The 18,903-nt window shown below is 36.9% G+C and overlaps 1 protein-coding gene across 1 annotated transcript in view; it reads left to right on the top strand.

Annotated features, from left to right (window-relative positions):
• Positions 1-18,903, top strand: part of AP1AR (adaptor related protein complex 1 associated regulatory protein) — a 69,786-nt gene that overhangs the window by 36,632 nt on the left and 14,251 nt on the right. The window contains exons 2-3 of the mRNA XM_007940744.2: positions 5,896-5,944; positions 14,533-14,559. Coding sequence (XP_007938935.1) covers positions 5,896-5,944; positions 14,533-14,559 — 76 coding nt within the window. The remainder of the gene's footprint in view (positions 1-5,895; positions 5,945-14,532; positions 14,560-18,903) is intronic.

The raw sequence follows: 18,903 nt of genomic DNA, 5'->3' as shown, positions 1-18,903 counted from the left end.
TGGCCACTGCAGCGAATTATCAAACCCAAGAGAGAGGTGGTGGGTGCTTTGGGAGAAACGGTTGGTGAAAGGGCTGGAGGGAGGCAGCATGTCTGGCCTGGCAGGAATAGGCCTTGGGTTACTGCTGGTAATCCTGTCTTCCTCTTGTAAGATTAGAGGAGGTCAGAACATGTGGCCTCCTTGCCATTTTTGTAGTACTACGTCATCAGATACACTTAGTCTTCAAAAAAGTGTTGGTGAGGAACTTTGTAATGGGTAGATTATACTGACAATACTGAACCTATAGATCAATCTTAGATTCAGTGAAACTGGGACAGACAAGAAAAAAGTTGCTCATGATATGAAGTAGTAGCAAGAACATAGTACCACTTAAGAGAGATTCTTGCCTGAAAAAGATTGAATTCAATCTAATCAAACTTTTACATCACATTAGCATTTTACAAGAAATACAGGATAAGCATCCAGTGTGGGCAACCAGCATGCTGCTTGACCAAGGTGAATGATGTCACTAAGATGTGCACAAGAGAAAAGGACATTTTTGATAAAGGATAAGACAGATACAATTTTTCAACAATACCAACAACAACCAAAAAATATATGTATGGTTACACAAATGTAAAAAAGATAATCAGGGAAATTGTAATATAGACTGGGTATTGAATGAGACCAAGAAATTATCTTTAACTTTGTTAGGTGTGAGGATAAACATGGTAATTAAGTCTTGACCATATGTCTTGAATAGACATCTTTTTTAAAAAGATTCTTAACAATTAGAGGTGAAAATTGAGGTATGAGGAAGATAATTTGTCTAGGATTTGCTTTAAAATACTCTCAACAAAACAAAAGGTATGAGAGGTGGGGGCAGGCTTGCTGTTGTTAGGTGATGTGGAGTCTGTTTTGACTTACAGTGCCCTGTATGCAACAGAACAAAACACTGTCTGGCTCTGCATTGTCCTCGCTGTTGTTGCTATGCTTGAGCCATCATTGCAGCCACTGTGTCAATCCATCTTGTTGCGGGTCTTCCCCTTTTACACTGACCCTTTACTTTACCAACCATGATATCCTTCTCCAGGGGCTGGTCCCTCTTGACAACATGACTACAGTACGACAGATGAAGTCCGGCCATCCTCGCTTCTCAGGAGCGTTTTCTGGCTTTAGTTCTTCCAAGGCAGATTTGTTCGTTCTTCTGGCAGTCCACAACATATTGATTGATCTTCACCAACACCACAATTCAAATGCATTAATTCTTCTTCCATCTTCCTTACTCATTGTCCAGCTCTCACGTACATATGAGGCAATTGAAAATACCATGACTTGGGTCAGGTGCACCTTAGTCTTCAGAGTGACATCTTTGCACTTTAATACTTTAAAGAGGTTTTTTGCAAAAGATTTGCCCAGTGCAATAGATAGATCATTTGATTTCTTGACTGTTGCTTCCATATGTGTTGATTGTGGACCCAAGTAAAATTAAAATCCTTGACAACTTTAATCTTTTCTCCATTTATCATGATGTTGCCCATTGGTCCAGTTGTAAGGTCCGGGGAGTGGGGCTAGAGGTGGTAAAAATAAAATAAGATTTAGAAAGTGTTAAGATTTTAAGCTGGGTAGATGGGTAAAGGAAGTCTGTGATAGCCTTTGCTGTACTTTTGAGCATATTTGAAAATTTTAAAATATGAAAAGAAAGAATGCCAAAGACAAAAATCTCTTTTATGACTTCTTACCTAGTTGTGAACGAAATCCAAAATCCTTTTCATGGACTGCGCTGGATACCTCTTAGACCTCATCTCCCTTTCTTCTTCATCACTCCAGTGATTCTACCCACTTACCAGAATGTTCCAAGCACAATTTACCACTAAATTTGCTTCTCTTCTGCTTAGAATATTTTTCCTCCAGACATCTGTGTGGCTTACTTCCTCATTTCCTTGGGGTCTTAGTTCTGATGTTGCTTTAACAGAAAGGCCTTCCCTGACTACCCTAAATAAAATAACCTCCCTCCCCCAGTCACCTGTTCTCAGTTGACTCAGATATTTTTCTTCATAGCAGTTCCTACCACCTGATGTATTTATCACTTTGTTCATTGTCATTCATACCCCAGAAATGTAGTACTTGTATCTCCAGCACCTAGGACATTTCCAGTGCCAGTCACTTAGTAGGCACTTGATAAATATTTATGAAATAAAACTGTAAAAACTTGAGGCTACATTTAATAGTTAAGCATCTCCTTTCCTTTTTCCAATTGCTCCACTTACTCTTCCCTTGGATTCTCGTCTTTACCTAGAAAGGAGTAGTGAAATGATTGCCAGTAGTCTTCCTCTAGAACAAAACTGTGAGGTAGAAAATACAAAATATCATGGACAGCTTGTAACAGGAAATACTGAAAAAAAAATGTATTCCAAATTTGTTGGGCCTTTAAGCATGCAGTAATAAAAGATTATCATCTTTAATTTGTTTTCAGTTACTACTTAATGTAATGGAGAGCTCGCTCACCTGAAATGGTACTTTCAAGCAGTTGGGTTTCTAATTACTTTTAAAAATATATATCAATATTTCTTGACTTCTTTTCAGATAAATCCCAGGATAAAGCTCCACTGATGAAAATGTGGCTTCTGCATTTGCCAAATTCAGTATTTACTTTAATCTATCAATATAATCTTAGGTTTTATGGTAATAGGAATCAATACATGCCTTTTGTGAATGATGAGGTCTCAATCTAATCTGTCGTAAAAGGAAAGCTTAAATTTTTCCCAAACTTATTTTTCTTCTCTGTTTACTTTTCCTTTAATTCTCAATTTTAATTGTTTATTGCTATTTCTTAATATACTCTTTGGTCATTGTATCACTTAGACTTAGGTTTATTTATTAGCCAAGACTAGCTGTGAAACAGAAACTCAAACTAAACTATTTTAGGCTAAAGGGAGGAGCTCGGTGGTGTAGTGATTAAGGTATTTTGCTGCTAACCAACAGATCTGTGGTTCAAGCCTACCAGCATCTGCAAAAGAAACATAAGGCAGTTTGCTTCTGTAAAGATTTTCAGCCTTGGAAACCCAGTGGGCATCACCATGAGTCAGAATTGACTCAATGGCAGTGCATTTGGCTTTTTGGATTTGGACTAAAAGGAGAATTTATTATAAGGATATTGAGTTTCTCAAATCATGCCAAACCACAGTCAAGGCAGGAATGCAACTGGTCCTTAGGAATGACTTCAGTGCTATCAGGGCACTCTCTTGATTGACTTCATTCCTCTCATTGCAGATCATCAGGAAGCATAATACCTACCAATGCCCTGGAGCTCTCAGGAAGATATTGTCTCTCTCAACTCAGTTTCCATTTAACCCAGAGCCAATCAAATGAGTCTATGGCTGTGATCTAGCTTGGTCACATACAGAGTCGGGAAGTCAGAATCACGCAAGAATATGATTATCTTCACTATAGCTTGATGTGGATCAAAAGAACAGTTCCCAGGAAAAGGGGGACATTTACAACAGACAATTCCTTGAGCTTTTATTAAAGGTAGCCATAGCTCTATGTACAATTGGCACAGTACTGTGTTCTGTGGTCTAATATAAGTAGTGTAACATTTATTTCTCTTGATTTGGACATTGTGCTACTTAGCTTTAGGCTTCACTTCAGCAATGAAGTCATACTGATGGTTTACATTAAGATGTTTCACTTAGTATTACTGAATGCTATTTCATTATTCAGTTATACCATCCTGTAAGCCTGGAAGGGAAAATGGATTAGTCAGAGACAGATTCTTCATTCAGGGAAAAAATGATAGTTACAGAGAAAGAAGCATATAGCACTTTAAGCAGGAATGCTAAGGCCACAACATTGTGCTACTCAAAGGCTCAACTTCTTGTTTTTGTTTGAGAAATGCAGAAGAGAGGATAGAGTAGGGGTACTAGATGGTTAGGGAATTAAGGGTGTTAGGTTTTTGTTAGAAGTAGCCCATGAATGTGAACTTTGGTTGTGTAGTGCCTAAGGCATTTGACTGCTAACCAGAGGCTGGCAGTTCAAACCCACTAGCCACTCCTAGTAGATGGGGAGATCTACTTCCATAGTGATACCAAACAAAAACCAAACGCACTGTTGTTGAGTCAGATCCGACTCATAGCGACCCCTCCTTGGGTATCCAAGGTGGTATCACTACAGAAGTAGGTTGCCCAACCTTACTTCTGAGGAATGACTGGTGGGTTTGAACCGCCAGCCTTCTGGTTAGCAGTCATATGCCACTGCCTAGGAAACCCAAGGAAGGGTCACTATATGTTGAAATCAACTCAATGGCAGTTAGTTTTTTTTTTTGTTGTTGTTGTTGTTGTTTTTAGCCCATGAATGATTAGGTCCCTGGAATGACATTGAATACCAAACCCTCTGCTTTTCACCAATGATCTCTTAATGGGCAGTAAAACTTCTTTTATTCTGTCAGCAATTAAAGATAGTGGCAACAAAAATAGTACCTATAATTTCATTGCTCTTTTTATTCTTCAGTAGTGCTAACATGGTGTTCTCGTTCGCTAAACAGCCCTCACACACACACACAAACACACATACACACACAAACACAACTCACAAAGCATTCTGACCTGTTCTTATTTCAGGATTTAAAAGGGTGCTTTCTATTCAAGAATTCTGACACAGTAGGAACCCTCAGTGTGATTTAGGATCCCCATTAGGGTGAGGCAGAGCTCTCTGTCAATTCTGGCAGCTATTAACATAAGAATCACATTATGGTGAAAGTATTATATCTCTTGGTATTTCAGGGGCAAAGGAGTCTGAGTAGCTCTGTCCCATACCAACTTTAATATTGCAGAAGTTAGAGTGTGGACATGTCTTTGGAGCAGACACAATAGAGAAGATGATATTTGACTATATGTAAGCAGAAGAGAGGGAGCTCTGGTAGCATAGTGCCTACGGCACTTGACTGCTAACCAGAAGGCTGACGGTTCAAACCCACCAGCCACTCCTCGGAAGGAAGGTTGGGCAATCCTACTTCCATAGTGATACTGCCTCGGAAACCCAAGGAGGGGTTGCTATGAGTTGGGGCCGACTCGACGGCACATAACAACAACAACAACAACAAGCAGAAGAGAATGATTAAAGTTAAAGTCAATATTTGATCCTAGTTGGAAAAGTTAACATAATTGATTATTTGGGTGATGTGTTGTGGATTTTCTTTTTTATTTGTGGGTGGGACATCAGGAGAAGATAAAGAACACCTAGCTTTATGTAAAGACGTATGGTCCCACCATCCAGAGATAACCACTCTTCACATGTTGGCATATGTCCTTTCAGATTGTTTTTGTTTGGTGTATGTTTAGCAAAATTGGGAACATATTTTTATTGTACATTATTTAATATTTAAATATTTTAGCAAGCTAGTTTCTTGATACAGTAAAAAGGAGATAAATTGAAAAATTAATTTTATTCTATGTGGTGTATATAGCAAACTAATTTATTATAGGTTTAGTGTATATTAATACCAATAGAAAGAAATGCTGGTTAACTAAATACTGTTTAAAAATCATAACTCTAAGTTTTAAAATCTGGATTATTTAAATTTTTACATAAATTTAGTAGTCCTTTGTGTAAATAAAAGATACTAAATGTTAGGAGCTCTGGTGGCATGGTGCCTAAGGCATTTGACTGCTAACCAGAAGGCTGGTGGTTCAAACCCACCACCAGTTCCATGGAAGAAAGGTGAGGCAATGTACTTCTGTAAAGATTTACTGCCTTGGAAACCCAATGGGGGTCACTATGAGTCAGAATCAACTCGATGGCAGTGAGTATATGTCAGAGAATTTAAAGTTGCTCTTGAGGAAATGTTCTTATGCCACTATGTTAATTGTTTTAGCGTTGTGATTTTAAAAGTTAATGTTTTTCTGTTTTTCTTTCCAGATCCAAGTATTTTAGAACATGCTCAAGAGGTGAGCACTTAACTATAGAGGTAAGTAAAGTCACAAATTTGATGAATTATCACTATGGAAGTAGATTGCCCAGTCTTCCTTCCAAGGAGTGGCTTGTGGGTTTGAACCGCCAGCCTTCTGGTTAGCAGTCAAATGCCTTAGGCACTACACCCCACCAGAGCTCCCTTTAGAAGGGCAGAAGAGCTTTTTTTTTTAAGGGGGAAAGATTTAGACTTAAATTTTCAGTAAATTGTTTAGTATTTCAATATTGTTGATAACAGTAAAGAATAAAAGTATTGGAATACTGAGGAGGTAGATGGTTAAAGAGAAGGAGTTCACAAAAAATTAAGGACCTGTTCTTGTAATAGAATTGGTATTTCTTCTTAAGTGTTGTTTCTTCTGTTCCCCGCTGTCTCCATCCTTTGCCTACACAACTCAGGGAGAGAATACTCTTATCAGTCATAGTGTCTCATTAAGGCAGTGATCTAGGGATAGAAGATTGGCCTGTTCCAACAGGGACATGTACTAGAATCAAAGCAACAGGTTAATTTTAAGCAACTCTCAGCTACTCCATCATATAGTTTACGAATGTCTTTGCACATAACTTTTTTTTTTTTTAATTGTGTTTTGGGTGCAAATTTACAAAGCAAACTTGTTTTACATTCAACAGTTCACGCACATCTGATTTCATGGCCCCAGTGACGGAACCCCACCATAAAAAAACTCTCCTCCCCTCTCCTCCCTGTGACCACCCCCTCCCTGTACCCTTCTTATCTATGCATTCCTGTATGTCTGGCTTTCCCTTTTTGTTATTCTGCCCCTCTGGTGTCTCATGGCTGATTGATCCAAGGGTGCATCTCCCTTGAGTAGGTGGGTGCATTGACCTGGGGTAAGTGTTCTGTATATATGTCTTTCCACTGTTGGGCTGAGAGCCAATCCATGTAAGTGAGTCCATTTCCAGCCTCGAAGGGTAACCTGACACCATAGTTGCGTGGGTTCCACCAGTCTCTTTTTGACCAGTGATTCTGGTCATTTTTGTATTTTTGAATTTGTCCCACATTTTTCCTCCTACTCTATCCAGGATCTCCAGATTTGATCCCTTTCTGATCAGTTGGTGTTGGTAGCCAGGCACCATCTAGTTCTTCTGGTCTCGGAGTCATGGAGGCTAAGGTCCTTGTGGTCTGTCTTATCTTTGGACTAATTGCTTCCAGATGACTTTGATTTTCTTCACTCTTGTTTGCTCTAGACAAGAGGAAACCAATAGTTATAGCTCAGATGGCTGCTCGAAAGCTTTTAAGACCCTAGTCACTATTCACCAAAGTAGGTTGTAGAACAAAATATTTATGAACTGTGTATGTGTGCCAATTGAGCATGATGTCCCCTGAGACTATGGTCCCAAGCCTGCAGGCCTGGTGATTCACTCTCACAAGATGTTTGGTTGTCTCTGAGAAGTTATTCCAACTCTGTCTTATGTTGCTTCTGTAATGTGTATGGCTAATTTTGTAGCACAAGTTCATATGTAAGATCACCTTCAGCCAAATATACCCTTGGTCTAGGGTGTATTCCTATTCACCTACCCCCACCTGCTCCTCTCATCTGTCTATGTATTAATCTGTAGCCAGGTATTTGGTGCTAGTAATACTGCAGTATTGTACATGTAATAGTGTTTGCCTCTGTTGTCTGTATCTTTTGCATACATTTCCGTGTCTTTCCTTTCCCCAGTGTCACCATGCTGGTCACAGGCTCTTTCCGTACCATTCCTCCCCTCACCCAAATCAACATGTGACCCCCAAATAGTCCGAGATTTTCCCTCCCATCTCTGGCAACCAACAAAATGAGTTTCCTTTCCTGAATAAACCTTTCCTTGACTTTTTATAATAGTGGGCTCATACAATATTTGTCCTTCTGTTTTACATTTAAGTCTATGATCCAACTTGAGTTTGCTTTTGTGTATGGGGTGAGATATGGGTCTTGTTTCATTTTTCTACAAGAGGATATCCAGTTTTGCTGGCACCATTTTTTAAAGAGGCTATCTCTCCCCCATTAATGGATTTTGGGCCTTTGTCAAAGATCAGCTTGTCCATAGATGGATGAGTCTATTTCTGTGTATTCAATTCTGTTCCATTAGTCTATCTCTCTATCATTATACCAATACCATGCTGTTTTGACTTCTGTGGTTGTATAGTAGGTTTTGAGGTCCAGGAGTGTGAGACCTCCTGCTTTGTTTTTCTTCTTCAGCACCACTTTGCTTATCTGAGGTCTCTTTTCTTTCTATATGAAATTAGTGATTGGTTTTTCTGTGTTCTTAAAAAATGTTGATGGAATCTGGATCAGGATTGCACTGTAGATTGCTTTGGGTAGTATTGACATTTTCACAATATTCAGTCTTCCCATCTATGAACAAGGTATTTTCTTCCACTTATGTACATCCCTTGTAGTTTCTTATATAATAGTGCTCTGTAGTTTTGTTTGTGTAGGTCTTTTGTGTCCCTGGTAAGATTTATTCCTAAGTATTTTATTTTTTTAGTAGCTGTCATAAGTGGTATTGTTTTCCTTATTTCCTTTTCAGAGTCATCTTTGTTGATGTAGAGGAATTCAACTGATTTTTGTATGTTGACCTTGTATCCAGGCACTTTGCTGAACCTTTCTGTTAGTTCTAGTAATTTTTGTTTTGCTGAGTCTCTTGGGTTTTGTGTGTATAGGACCATGTCATCTGTGAATAGAGACAGCTTTACTTTTTGCCAATTTGGATGCCTTTTATTTCTTGTTCTTGCCTTATTGCCCTGTTTGCACTTAATTCTTAACTATAACACAGTGAAATAGGTGGTAGTCACCCCATTTTATGGATTAGAAATCAGATGCTTAGTTGAAGAAATTTAGCTCTATTACAAAAGCCTATAAGAATAGCAGAAACTAAATTGTAGTCCAAATCTGCCCAGCTGCAAAGTCTTCCCTTTACTGTCTTCTATATAAAATAAGGAAAATGTAAATCAGGAATTAGTTTTTTTAAAACATAATAATTTATAGACATATGTATAAATATATATATCCCACTGCCAGACTCATAGTGACCTCGTTGGTTTTCCAAGGCATTAAATCTTTATGGAAGTAGATTGCCCCGTCTTCTTTCATACAGTGGCTTGTGAGTTTGAACTGCCAACCTTCTGGTTAACAGTCAAATGCCTTAGGCCATTTATATATGTATATATCTCAAACCCATACAAAAAACAAGTTCAAGATACTATATAATTTTGAGTTTTAAGTCATCTCTTTGGTTTCTTAGTTTCTAACCTTTCTGAATTCAGTTTTCTAGATCTTTAAAACAAGATGCTTAACAATAAAACACATCTTCCTTTTCTTCAAGTGATTATTTATATTTAAAATATAAATATTTTAATAATATAGTCTAATAGTAGTGTCCTTTCATTAGATCATTTGATATAATAGCATTCATCACATTATAATTATTTGTTTACATTCCTGTTGCTAGCAAGACATTGTATTTGGAGGTAGCAAATACCATCTAATAGATATTCAGTAAATAGTTACATGAATGAATGTTGCTGCTGTTGTATGCCATTGAGTTGATTCTGACTCATAGCAACCCTATATGACAGAATAGAACTGCCCCATAAATGTTTCTTAGGCTATAATCTTTATGGAAAGAAGCTCTGGTGGCATAATGGGTAAGGCATTTGGCTGCTAACAAGAAGGTCAGCAGTTCAAACCCACCAGTTCAAACCCACCAGCTGCTCCACAGGAGGATGAGGAGGCAATCTAATTCTGTAAAGATGTACAGCCTTGGAAACCCATTGGAGGTCGCTATGAGTTGGAATTGACTTGATGGCAGTGGGTTTTTAGAAACTTTATGGGAGCACATTGCTGAGTTGCTGCTAAGTTCAAACCGCTGGCCATTCAATTAGTAGCTGAGCAGTTAATGTTTGCACTGCCAGGGCTTCTTATAAATGGATAAATGAATAACTATAAACATTTGGACAAATTCTTATTTAATATCTTTCTAGTCCCTGTTTCTTGAGTAAGTTTTCCTCTTATGGCCTCAAGCTGTCCTTGGTTGACTCACACAGTTTATGCTCTGCTGAAAACCAAAAGGTTGGCCGTTCAAACCCTCCCAGCAGCACTGTGGAAGAATAGGCCTGGTGATCTGCTTTCATAAAGATTACAGCCAAGAAATTCACTTCTAGTTAAAGAACAGATTGGCTCATAAAATAAAAAATATCACCTGTGAGTAATGAGCTCTAAAATATAATCTATATTAGACCAATTAGTCAAAAATTACTGTAAAGCAAAAATGAGGAGGTATGGAGGCAGGGAAACTGGAGTACTGGAAATGGTACAACCAGAATGACATGAATGAGAATGATGACACATTGTGAAATATATAGTCAATAACTGGATAATTTTGTAGAAATTATAAAATGGGAACCTAATTTGCTGTGTAAATTTCCAGCTTAAACACAATAAAATATTATTTAAAAATAAATACATAGATACTCAAACTCATTGCTGTTGAGTTAGAGCCAACTCATAACGACCCTTCCTTGGGTTTCCGAAGTGGTGTCACTACAGAAGTAGATTGACCCATCTTCCTTGATTAGAGGCAAGAAAACCCCATGGAGCAATTTTACACAATGGCACAGAGGGTCACCATGAGTTGGAATCGATGCAGTGGCAGAAGATGACAGCATGACATTAAAAAAACAAAAAACCAAATTCACTCCTGTGGAGTCAGATCCAAACCCCCCTTGGGTTTCCGAGGCGGTATCACTACGGAAGTAGATTTCCCAGTCTTCCTTCCAAGGAGTGGCTGGTGGGTTTGACCCTCCAGCCTTCTGGTTAGCAGTCAAGTGCCTTAGGCATCACATCACCAGAGCTCCCAAACATGACGTTAAGTAAACTAAATTATGTCTTACCTGATTAATTAATCCCATCATCTATTCAGAAGGCAGAGAACTGAAAGTATTTGGTAAACAGCACAAATGAATGCCAACTTTTATTTCTATTTTGTTTTGTGGTTTATATAAGAACTACCAAAGCAACATTCACATCTACTTCTTTATTAGTGCAACATAACATTAAAATATTAATTTTCTGAAATGTATCAGTTTGCCTCTATATTATACCACAGTCGTTAAGAACTAATATTTAATGGGAATTCAGGTAGCTATTTTCAGCAAGTTTCCTCTACTGTTGTTTCTTAGGAAACTAGAACCAAACCTGCTCTCAAGTCAATTCCCACTCCTAGTGACCATATAGTACAGAATGGAAGTGCTCCATAGGATTTCCATGGGTATAAATCTATAAGCCAGTCTTTCTCCTGCAGAGCAACAGATGATGCACTTTTGGTCAGCAGGCCAGGATGTGACCACTGCACCACCAAGGCATCTCTTTTCTTATGAAAGCAAAATTGAATATAAACACAGAAATTAGCTGTGTCTGTCCAGCTTGTCCATAATATTCACATCAGCAGTGATCATTAAATAATTTAGGAGAATGAAGGAAACAAAAGGGAGTAAGCCAAAAAAAAATTGTTTAAGTTGACTATATTGTTAAAATAGAGCAATTGAATTGTCTTTTGCCAGGATAGATAACCTATCATGGAGCTAAAGTAGTTAATAGAGTCATCTCTATTAACTAATGTCTTTTTAGTATTTTTTTTCCTTTGATTTACACACACATTTAAACACTAATGTCTTTTTAGTATTTTTTTCCTTTGATTCACACACACATATATTGGGTGTGGTTATTTAATTTTTTTAATTAATCTGATATTAATAGTCCTTGGAGCAAGGACACATCTTCTGTTTTCCCATATCCTATATACTCTTGTTTTGAATAATAATCTTGTTCCTGTTAGGTGCCATCAAGGCATCTCTGACTCATAGTGGCCCTAAGTACAACAGAGTGAATGTACAACAGAATGCCCAGTCCTGTGCCAGCCTCACAATACTTGCTATACCTGAGCCCATCATTGCAGCCACCATGTCAAGCCATCTTGTTGAGGGCCTTCCCCTCCTTCGCTGACCCTCCACTTTACTAAGCATGACATCCTTCTCCAGAGAATGGTCCCTTCTCACTTCCAAGCAAGCCATTCTCAATTCCAAGAAGCATTCTGGCTGCACTTCTTCCAGGACAGATTTCTTAGTTCTTTTAGCAGTCCACGGTACTTTCAGCATTCTTCACCATCACCACAGCTCAAAAGCATCAACTCTTCTTCACTCTTCCTTATTCATTGTCCAGCTCTCATATGCATATGAGACAATTGAAAATACCATGGCTTGGGTTAGGCGCATCTTAGTCTTCAAGGAGATATCTTTGCTCTTCATCACTTGAAAGAGGTCTTTTGCAGCAGATTTGCCCAATGCCATATGTCATCTGATGTCTTGACTGCTGCTTCCATTGATGTTGATTGTAGAACCATGTAATATGACAACTTCAATCTTTTCTCCATCTATCATGATGCTCCTTAATGGTCCAGTTGTGAGGATTTTTGTTTTCTTTATAAATATATAGCATATTTCAAAACAAACTTGTATTTTTCTGGGATTTTTTTTCATAATTTGCATTACTTGCATTCATATAATTTGAAATTTTAAATATATTTTATTATAGGAGGTCATTTTTATATCGTGAAAGTGTGTTTCTAATGTAATTTTTTATTGTTATTATTTTAAGAGCTTGTTTTACATTCAAAGTCATGCATACATTTAGTTTCATTTCCCATTCGCCATGTCCAACCCTAACCCAGTCTCACCTCCCTACCCTGCAACACTCCCCCTCTATTGTAATTTTTATTAGACACAGAAAATGTCTAGTTGTTCATGTTAGGAGGAACCCGATCAAATATTAGGAAGAAATAAACATTTCTATGTATGAGTGGTTCTCAGTGATGTCTGGACATTAAAATCACCTGGAAAGCATCTGAAAAAAGACTAAACCATAATCTTTGGGGATGGAGCCCAGGCATCCGTATGTTTGTAAAGCTCCTTATGTGACTCCTGTGTCCACCTAGGGCTGATAATCACTGCTCCAGATGAAGGATGTTGAATATATCAAATAATCTTGCTATTTGAGGAATCAATGCAATCTTTCCTGAAGCCCAGATACAGCCTCAGAATTTGTTACAGAACAGTAATGCAAGTGTTGTTGGTAGGTGCTGGCTAGTTGGTAATTATTCATTGAGACCCTGTGTACAAGAATGAAACTACCCAGCCTGAACCATCCTTACAGTTGTTGCCATGCTTAACTCATTGTTGCAACACTGTGTCAGTCATCTCATTGAGATGCTTCCTCTTTTTCATTGACTTCTACTTTACCAAGTGTGATGTCCTTCTGCAGGGACTGGTCCCTCCTGATAACATGTCCAAAGTATGTGAGACAAAGTCTGGCCATTCTTGCTTCTCAGGAACATTCTTGCTGTACTTCTAAGACAGATTTGTTTGTTCTTCTGGCAGTCCATGGTACATTCAATATTCTTCACCAACACCATAATTCAAAGGCATCAGTTCTTCTTAGGTCTTCCTTATTCATTGTCAAGTTTTCATATGCATATGAGATAATGGAAAATACCATGGCTTGGGTCAGGGGCACCTTAGTCCTCAAAGTGACATCTTTGCTTTTTAACACTTTAACCAAGTCTTTTATAGCAGATTTGCCGTATGCAATACATCATTTAATTTCTTCACTGCTGCTTCCATGGGCATTGATTATAGATCCAAATAAAATGAAATCCTTGACAACTTAAATGTTTTCTTCATTTATCGTGATGTTGCTTATTGGTCTAGTTGTGAGGATTGTTTTCTTTATATTAAGGCAACACATCATTGAATTTCTATGTTGCTTCTATAGGCACTGATTAAAGATCCAAGTAAAATGAAATCCTTGACAATGTAAATGTTTTCTCCATTTATCATGGTTTGCTTATTGGTCTAGTTGTGAGGATTTTGTTTTCTTTCTGTTAAGGTATAGTCCATACTGAAGGCTGGAGTCTTAGATCTTCATCAGTAAATGCTTCAAGTCTTCTTCATTTTCACCAAGCAAGGTTGTGTCATCTGCATGTTGCAGATTGTTAATGAATCTTTCTTTAATCCTGATGCTGTATTCTTCATATGATCCAGCTTCTCAAACTATTTGCTCAGCATACAGATTGAATCTAGTTAGCCCTGTTAATACATCATAGTTGGCCTTCAAGACTAAAGTAAACAGTAGAAAAAAAATCTTGTCATCCCTACTTATTTGTTTAATTCTGTGTATATAATTTGTTCTGAACTCAGGTAAAGTATAAAATTCTAATAGTGTGGGTTTAAAACACTTGAATGAAATATTCAGTTTAGTTGGTAAGTTTATGTGAGATTTATGTAGAAAATTGTGCTTTTTCAGTTTTTGATATAAAGTCATAAATAAAAATGGTTTATACTTGCCTTGACGATTTTGTAGGATGGTTGAATATATCAAATGAGCTGATAGGTAAAAAGATATTTGACTTAAGTATTTTATAGATATAAAAACTTGTTATTTTTAAATTGAAAAAATAACGTATAATTTATGATAAGATATATGCCTTGGACAAATATCTTCTAACACTTACTTTCTTTTTTTTTTTTTTTTTCAGTTTGAGAATCTAGTAGAAAGTGATGAAGTAAGTATTTCCATGTAGTGTAAAACCCATATGTGTTCTCAATAGTCATCTTATTCTCACTCTTTATTATGCTTTTTTAATTGTTATTTTATTTAATTTTTTGTTTTAGAATTTTAGTTTTTGGTTTTTATTTTTACTTTTTAACCTATTCTATATCATTTTCTTATTTTATTAATTTCTATTAGCAAATAAATTCAGAATTTTCTACTATGTAATATATATAGTACTATGTTATATGTACCAAACCAAAACCAAACTCACTGCTGTTGAGTTGTATCCAACTCATAGTGACCACTCCTTGGGTTTCTGAGGCAGTAACTCTACGGAAGTAGATTGCCCAATCTTCCTTCCGAGGAGTGGCTGGCTGGTGGGTTTGAACCACCATCAGCCTTCTGGTTAGCAGTCAAATGCCTTAGGCACTATGTCACCAGAGCTCCCGTGTTATATATAAATACACACACACACACACACATACACATACATATAACAGGTTTTTAAGTGTTCTGTAGAAGGAGGGGTCGCTATGAGTTGGATCCGATTTGACAGCAGTGTGTTGTGTTGTATAATTCGAGGAACTTCAGAAAGGGATCATTTGTGAACTCTTGCCATTATATAGGGAAAATGCCTCAACAATCCCAACAATCCAGAGTTGTTATTAATGGCCATCTAGTTGTTTCTGGCTCGTATTGTAATGACCCTGTGTACAACAGAATGAAACACTGTCCAGTGGTCTGCCATTCTCACAGTCATTGTTAGACTCATTATCGCAGCCACTGTGTCCTTCCATCTCACTGCAGGTCTTCCACTTTCTTGCTGATCCTCTACTTTACCAAGCATGATACCCTTTTCCAGGGACTGGTCCCTTCTGATTACATGTCCAAAGTATGAGAGATGAAGTCTTAACATTCTCCCTTCTAAGGAGCATTCTAGCTGTTCCTCTTCCAAGACAAATGTATTTATTCTTTTCGTAGTGCATGGTATTTTCAGTATTCCTCCTCAGTGCAACATTTCAAAGGCATCAATTCTTTTGTGATCTTCCTTATTCATTGTACATCTTTATGCATAGAAGTCTATTGAAAATACCCTGGCTTGGGTCAGGTGCACCTTAGCCTTTGAAATGGTATCTTTTCTCTTTAACACTTTAAAGAGGTCTTTTGCAGCAGATTTGCCCAATGTATCATCTGATTTCTTGACTGCTGCTCCCATGGGCATTATTTTGGATCCAAGTAAAATGAAATCCTTGACAATTTCAATCTTCCCTCCATTTATCAGATGTTGTTTATTGGTTCAATTGTGAGGATTTTTGTTTTGTTTATGTTGAGATATAATCTATACTGAAGGCTGTAGTCTTTGATCTTTATCAGTAAGTCCTTCATCAGTTTCGGCAAACAAGTTGTATCCTTTGCATAATGCAGGTTATTAATGAGTCTTCCTCCAATCCTGATGCCGCGTTCTTCTTCATATAGTCTAGAATGCAGATTGAATAAGTATGGTAAAAGCCTACAACCCTCATGTACACCTTTCCTAATTTTAAACCACACAGTATCCCCTTGGTCTGTTTGAACGACGGCCTCCTGGTCTATGAGCACAGTTAAGTATTTTGGAATTCTCATTCTTCACAATTGAATGCCTTTGTATAGTGAGTAAAACACAGGTAAATATCTTACTGGTAGTCTCTGCTTTCAGCCTAGATCCATCTGACATCAGCAATGATATCTTTGGTTCCACTTCTGAATCCAAGTTGAATTTCTGGGAGTTCCTTGTCAGTGTACTGTTTTTCATAGTGGCTGTACCATTTTTTTACATTCCCACCAGCAATCCACAAGGTTTCTAATTTTTCCACATCCTCAACAAAACTTGTCATTGTTTTGTTTCCTGATAATAGCCATCCTAGTAGGGAAAAAGTAGTATCTCATTGTGGTTTTGATTTGCTTTTCATTTCCCTAATGACTAATGCATTGAACATCTTGCCATGTGCTTATTGGACGTTTTATTTCTTTGGAGTAATGCCTATTCAAGTCCTTTGGCCATATTTTGATTGGGTTGTTCTCTTTTTGTTGTTGAATTATAGGACTTTTTTATATACCCTGTGTATTAAGCCTTTATCAGATTTGTGATTTCCAAATATTTTCTTCTATTCTATAGATTTTCTTTTCATTTTCTTGATAATGTGCTTTGGTACACAAAAATTTTTAATGTTAGTGAAGTCTAGTTTGTCTGGTTTTTGTTGTTGTTGCTCATGCTTTTGGTGTTTTATCTACAAGTCCACTGGTAAATACAAGGTTCTAAATATTTGCCCCTGTTATTTTAGTAGTTTTATGGTCATTGACTCATTAATTGTCATTCAGCCATTTGTTGAAGTGATTATTCTTGCCTCCTTGAATGGACTTAGTACTCTTGTCAAAAATCATTTAGCAATAGATGTATGGGTTTATGTCTAGATTCTCAATTCTATCCCGTTGTTCTCTATGTCTGTCCTTATCCCATTTCTACTGTTATGATTACTGTAGCTTTGTAGTATATTTTGAAATCCAGAAGTGTGAAAACTCACTGCCGTCAAGTTGGATCCAACTCATAGCGACCCCTCCTTTGGTTTCCAAGGCAGTATCACTAGAGAAGTAGTTGCCCAATCTTCCTTCCGAGGAGTGGCTGGTGGGTTTGAACCTCCAGCCTTCTGATTAGCAGTCAAATGCTTTAGGCACTATGCCACCAGAGTGTGAGTCCTCCTATTTTATTCTTCTAGATTGTCTTGGCTATTCAAGTCCCTTTGTAATTCCATATGAATTTAAGGATCACCTTTTCTGTTTCTGCAGAAAAGACTATTGGATTTTGATAGGGATTGCATTGAACCTGTAGATTATTTTGGGTAATCTTGACATCTTAACAATATTAAGTCTTCTAATCCTTCAGCAGAGATGTCATTCCATAGACATATTCTTTAACCAGTTTTCATGGATTTCAGAGTTTAGAATTTATATGTATTGATTCCACAGTCTGTTTTTGACTTTAGCCATTACTTTTTTATTAGTTTATTATTTTTATGTTAATTTTCTGTATTTCATTGCTTCTAAAACTGTTTTAAGATGTGCATCCCAAATTGAATTGTGTTACAATATGGGGGAAAAAACCGCATCTTAGAATTGGTGAAATGTGTGTATTCATATGCACTAGTATAATTGAGCTTAGTATACATGGTAATTTCCGATTTCATCACCAGACTAATTGTAGGAGTTTGCAAATTGCTTAACCTCCCTGGGACCTACTTTGCACATCTCTAAAATAGTTTAGACTAGATGACCACTGTAAGATCTGTTCTTTTGTCCCTTTCACTTTCTAAAGAAAGAGGAAATGTACCAAGCCTTTTCTTTAAGAACTTAAGATATTCTTTAACACGTAATTTCCAAGAGTGTATACAGAATACTGGTATTACGATGTGAATTAGCTTATTAGAGGTTTGGAGAATTATTGTTATAACAGATTATTTAAACTTGTTCATCTCAGCATTTCTCGGATGAATTTGGGGTTAAAACCTTTTAAAAAATAAGTGTACATATTATTATCTGACAGAACGCATTTGGGAAACTATCCTATTAGCCTTTTGTTCTCCCATCTAAATTTCTTCTAAATATTTTAATGTTTCCTAGAACTTCCTTTCTTTCTCTTCCCAAAAGTCTTTGTAATCTTCATGTCTTTTTAAAAAAGTTTAAACAAACACTGAACACAGTAATTTTTAAAACTTCTGACAAATGCTCAGTGCAGATAGTTCTTTCAACCTCCCATAAAATTTATCCCAAGCTTTTATCATATGCTTCTTAAAGGAACTTTTGATTCCATTTGCTTTCCTAAGGTGCTGTTGTTTGGTTGGTTGAAATTTTTTTTTTTCCCCATCTGTGCTATATTTGGCATTTGGTTTTGTTGAGAGTCATCTTATGTTGTAGTGCTATTTTCTAAATTCATTTCAGTCATTTAGAATTTTATTCCTGGTGTTACTTAGTAATATACTTTAACTCTGTTGTCAGACGTGAGCAGTTTAAATGTGTAAGAAATATGTGAAAACCTTGAAAATCGTTATGGTTTCTTTTGGAGGAAAAACCACAGGTAATTTCATAAACATGTGAGTGAAAACACATAGATAATGAAGGCATAAAGAATATGTCAGAATGATATGTATATACCTGAATCTAGAATGATTCATTGGTATATAGTAATTATTTGATAGAAAATATTAAGAAATGTCCCAAAAGTGGTTGTTATATAATTAAGCTAAGATATTAATCTGAATTTTGCTTTTGAGAAATAGTGAGATTTTAAAGCTTTTTGTTTAAAATTCTTAAATAATTATTT

The sequence above is a fragment of the Orycteropus afer genome, unplaced genomic scaffold (genome assembly GCF_000298275.1).
Source record: "Orycteropus afer afer isolate SDZICR_OR568_19922 unplaced genomic scaffold, OryAfe1.0 scaffold00071, whole genome shotgun sequence".
NCBI lineage: Eukaryota > Metazoa > Chordata > Mammalia > Tubulidentata > Orycteropodidae > Orycteropus > Orycteropus afer.
The sequence above is the reverse complement of the archived record's forward strand: the minus strand, read 5'-3'. Positions and strand labels throughout refer to the sequence as shown.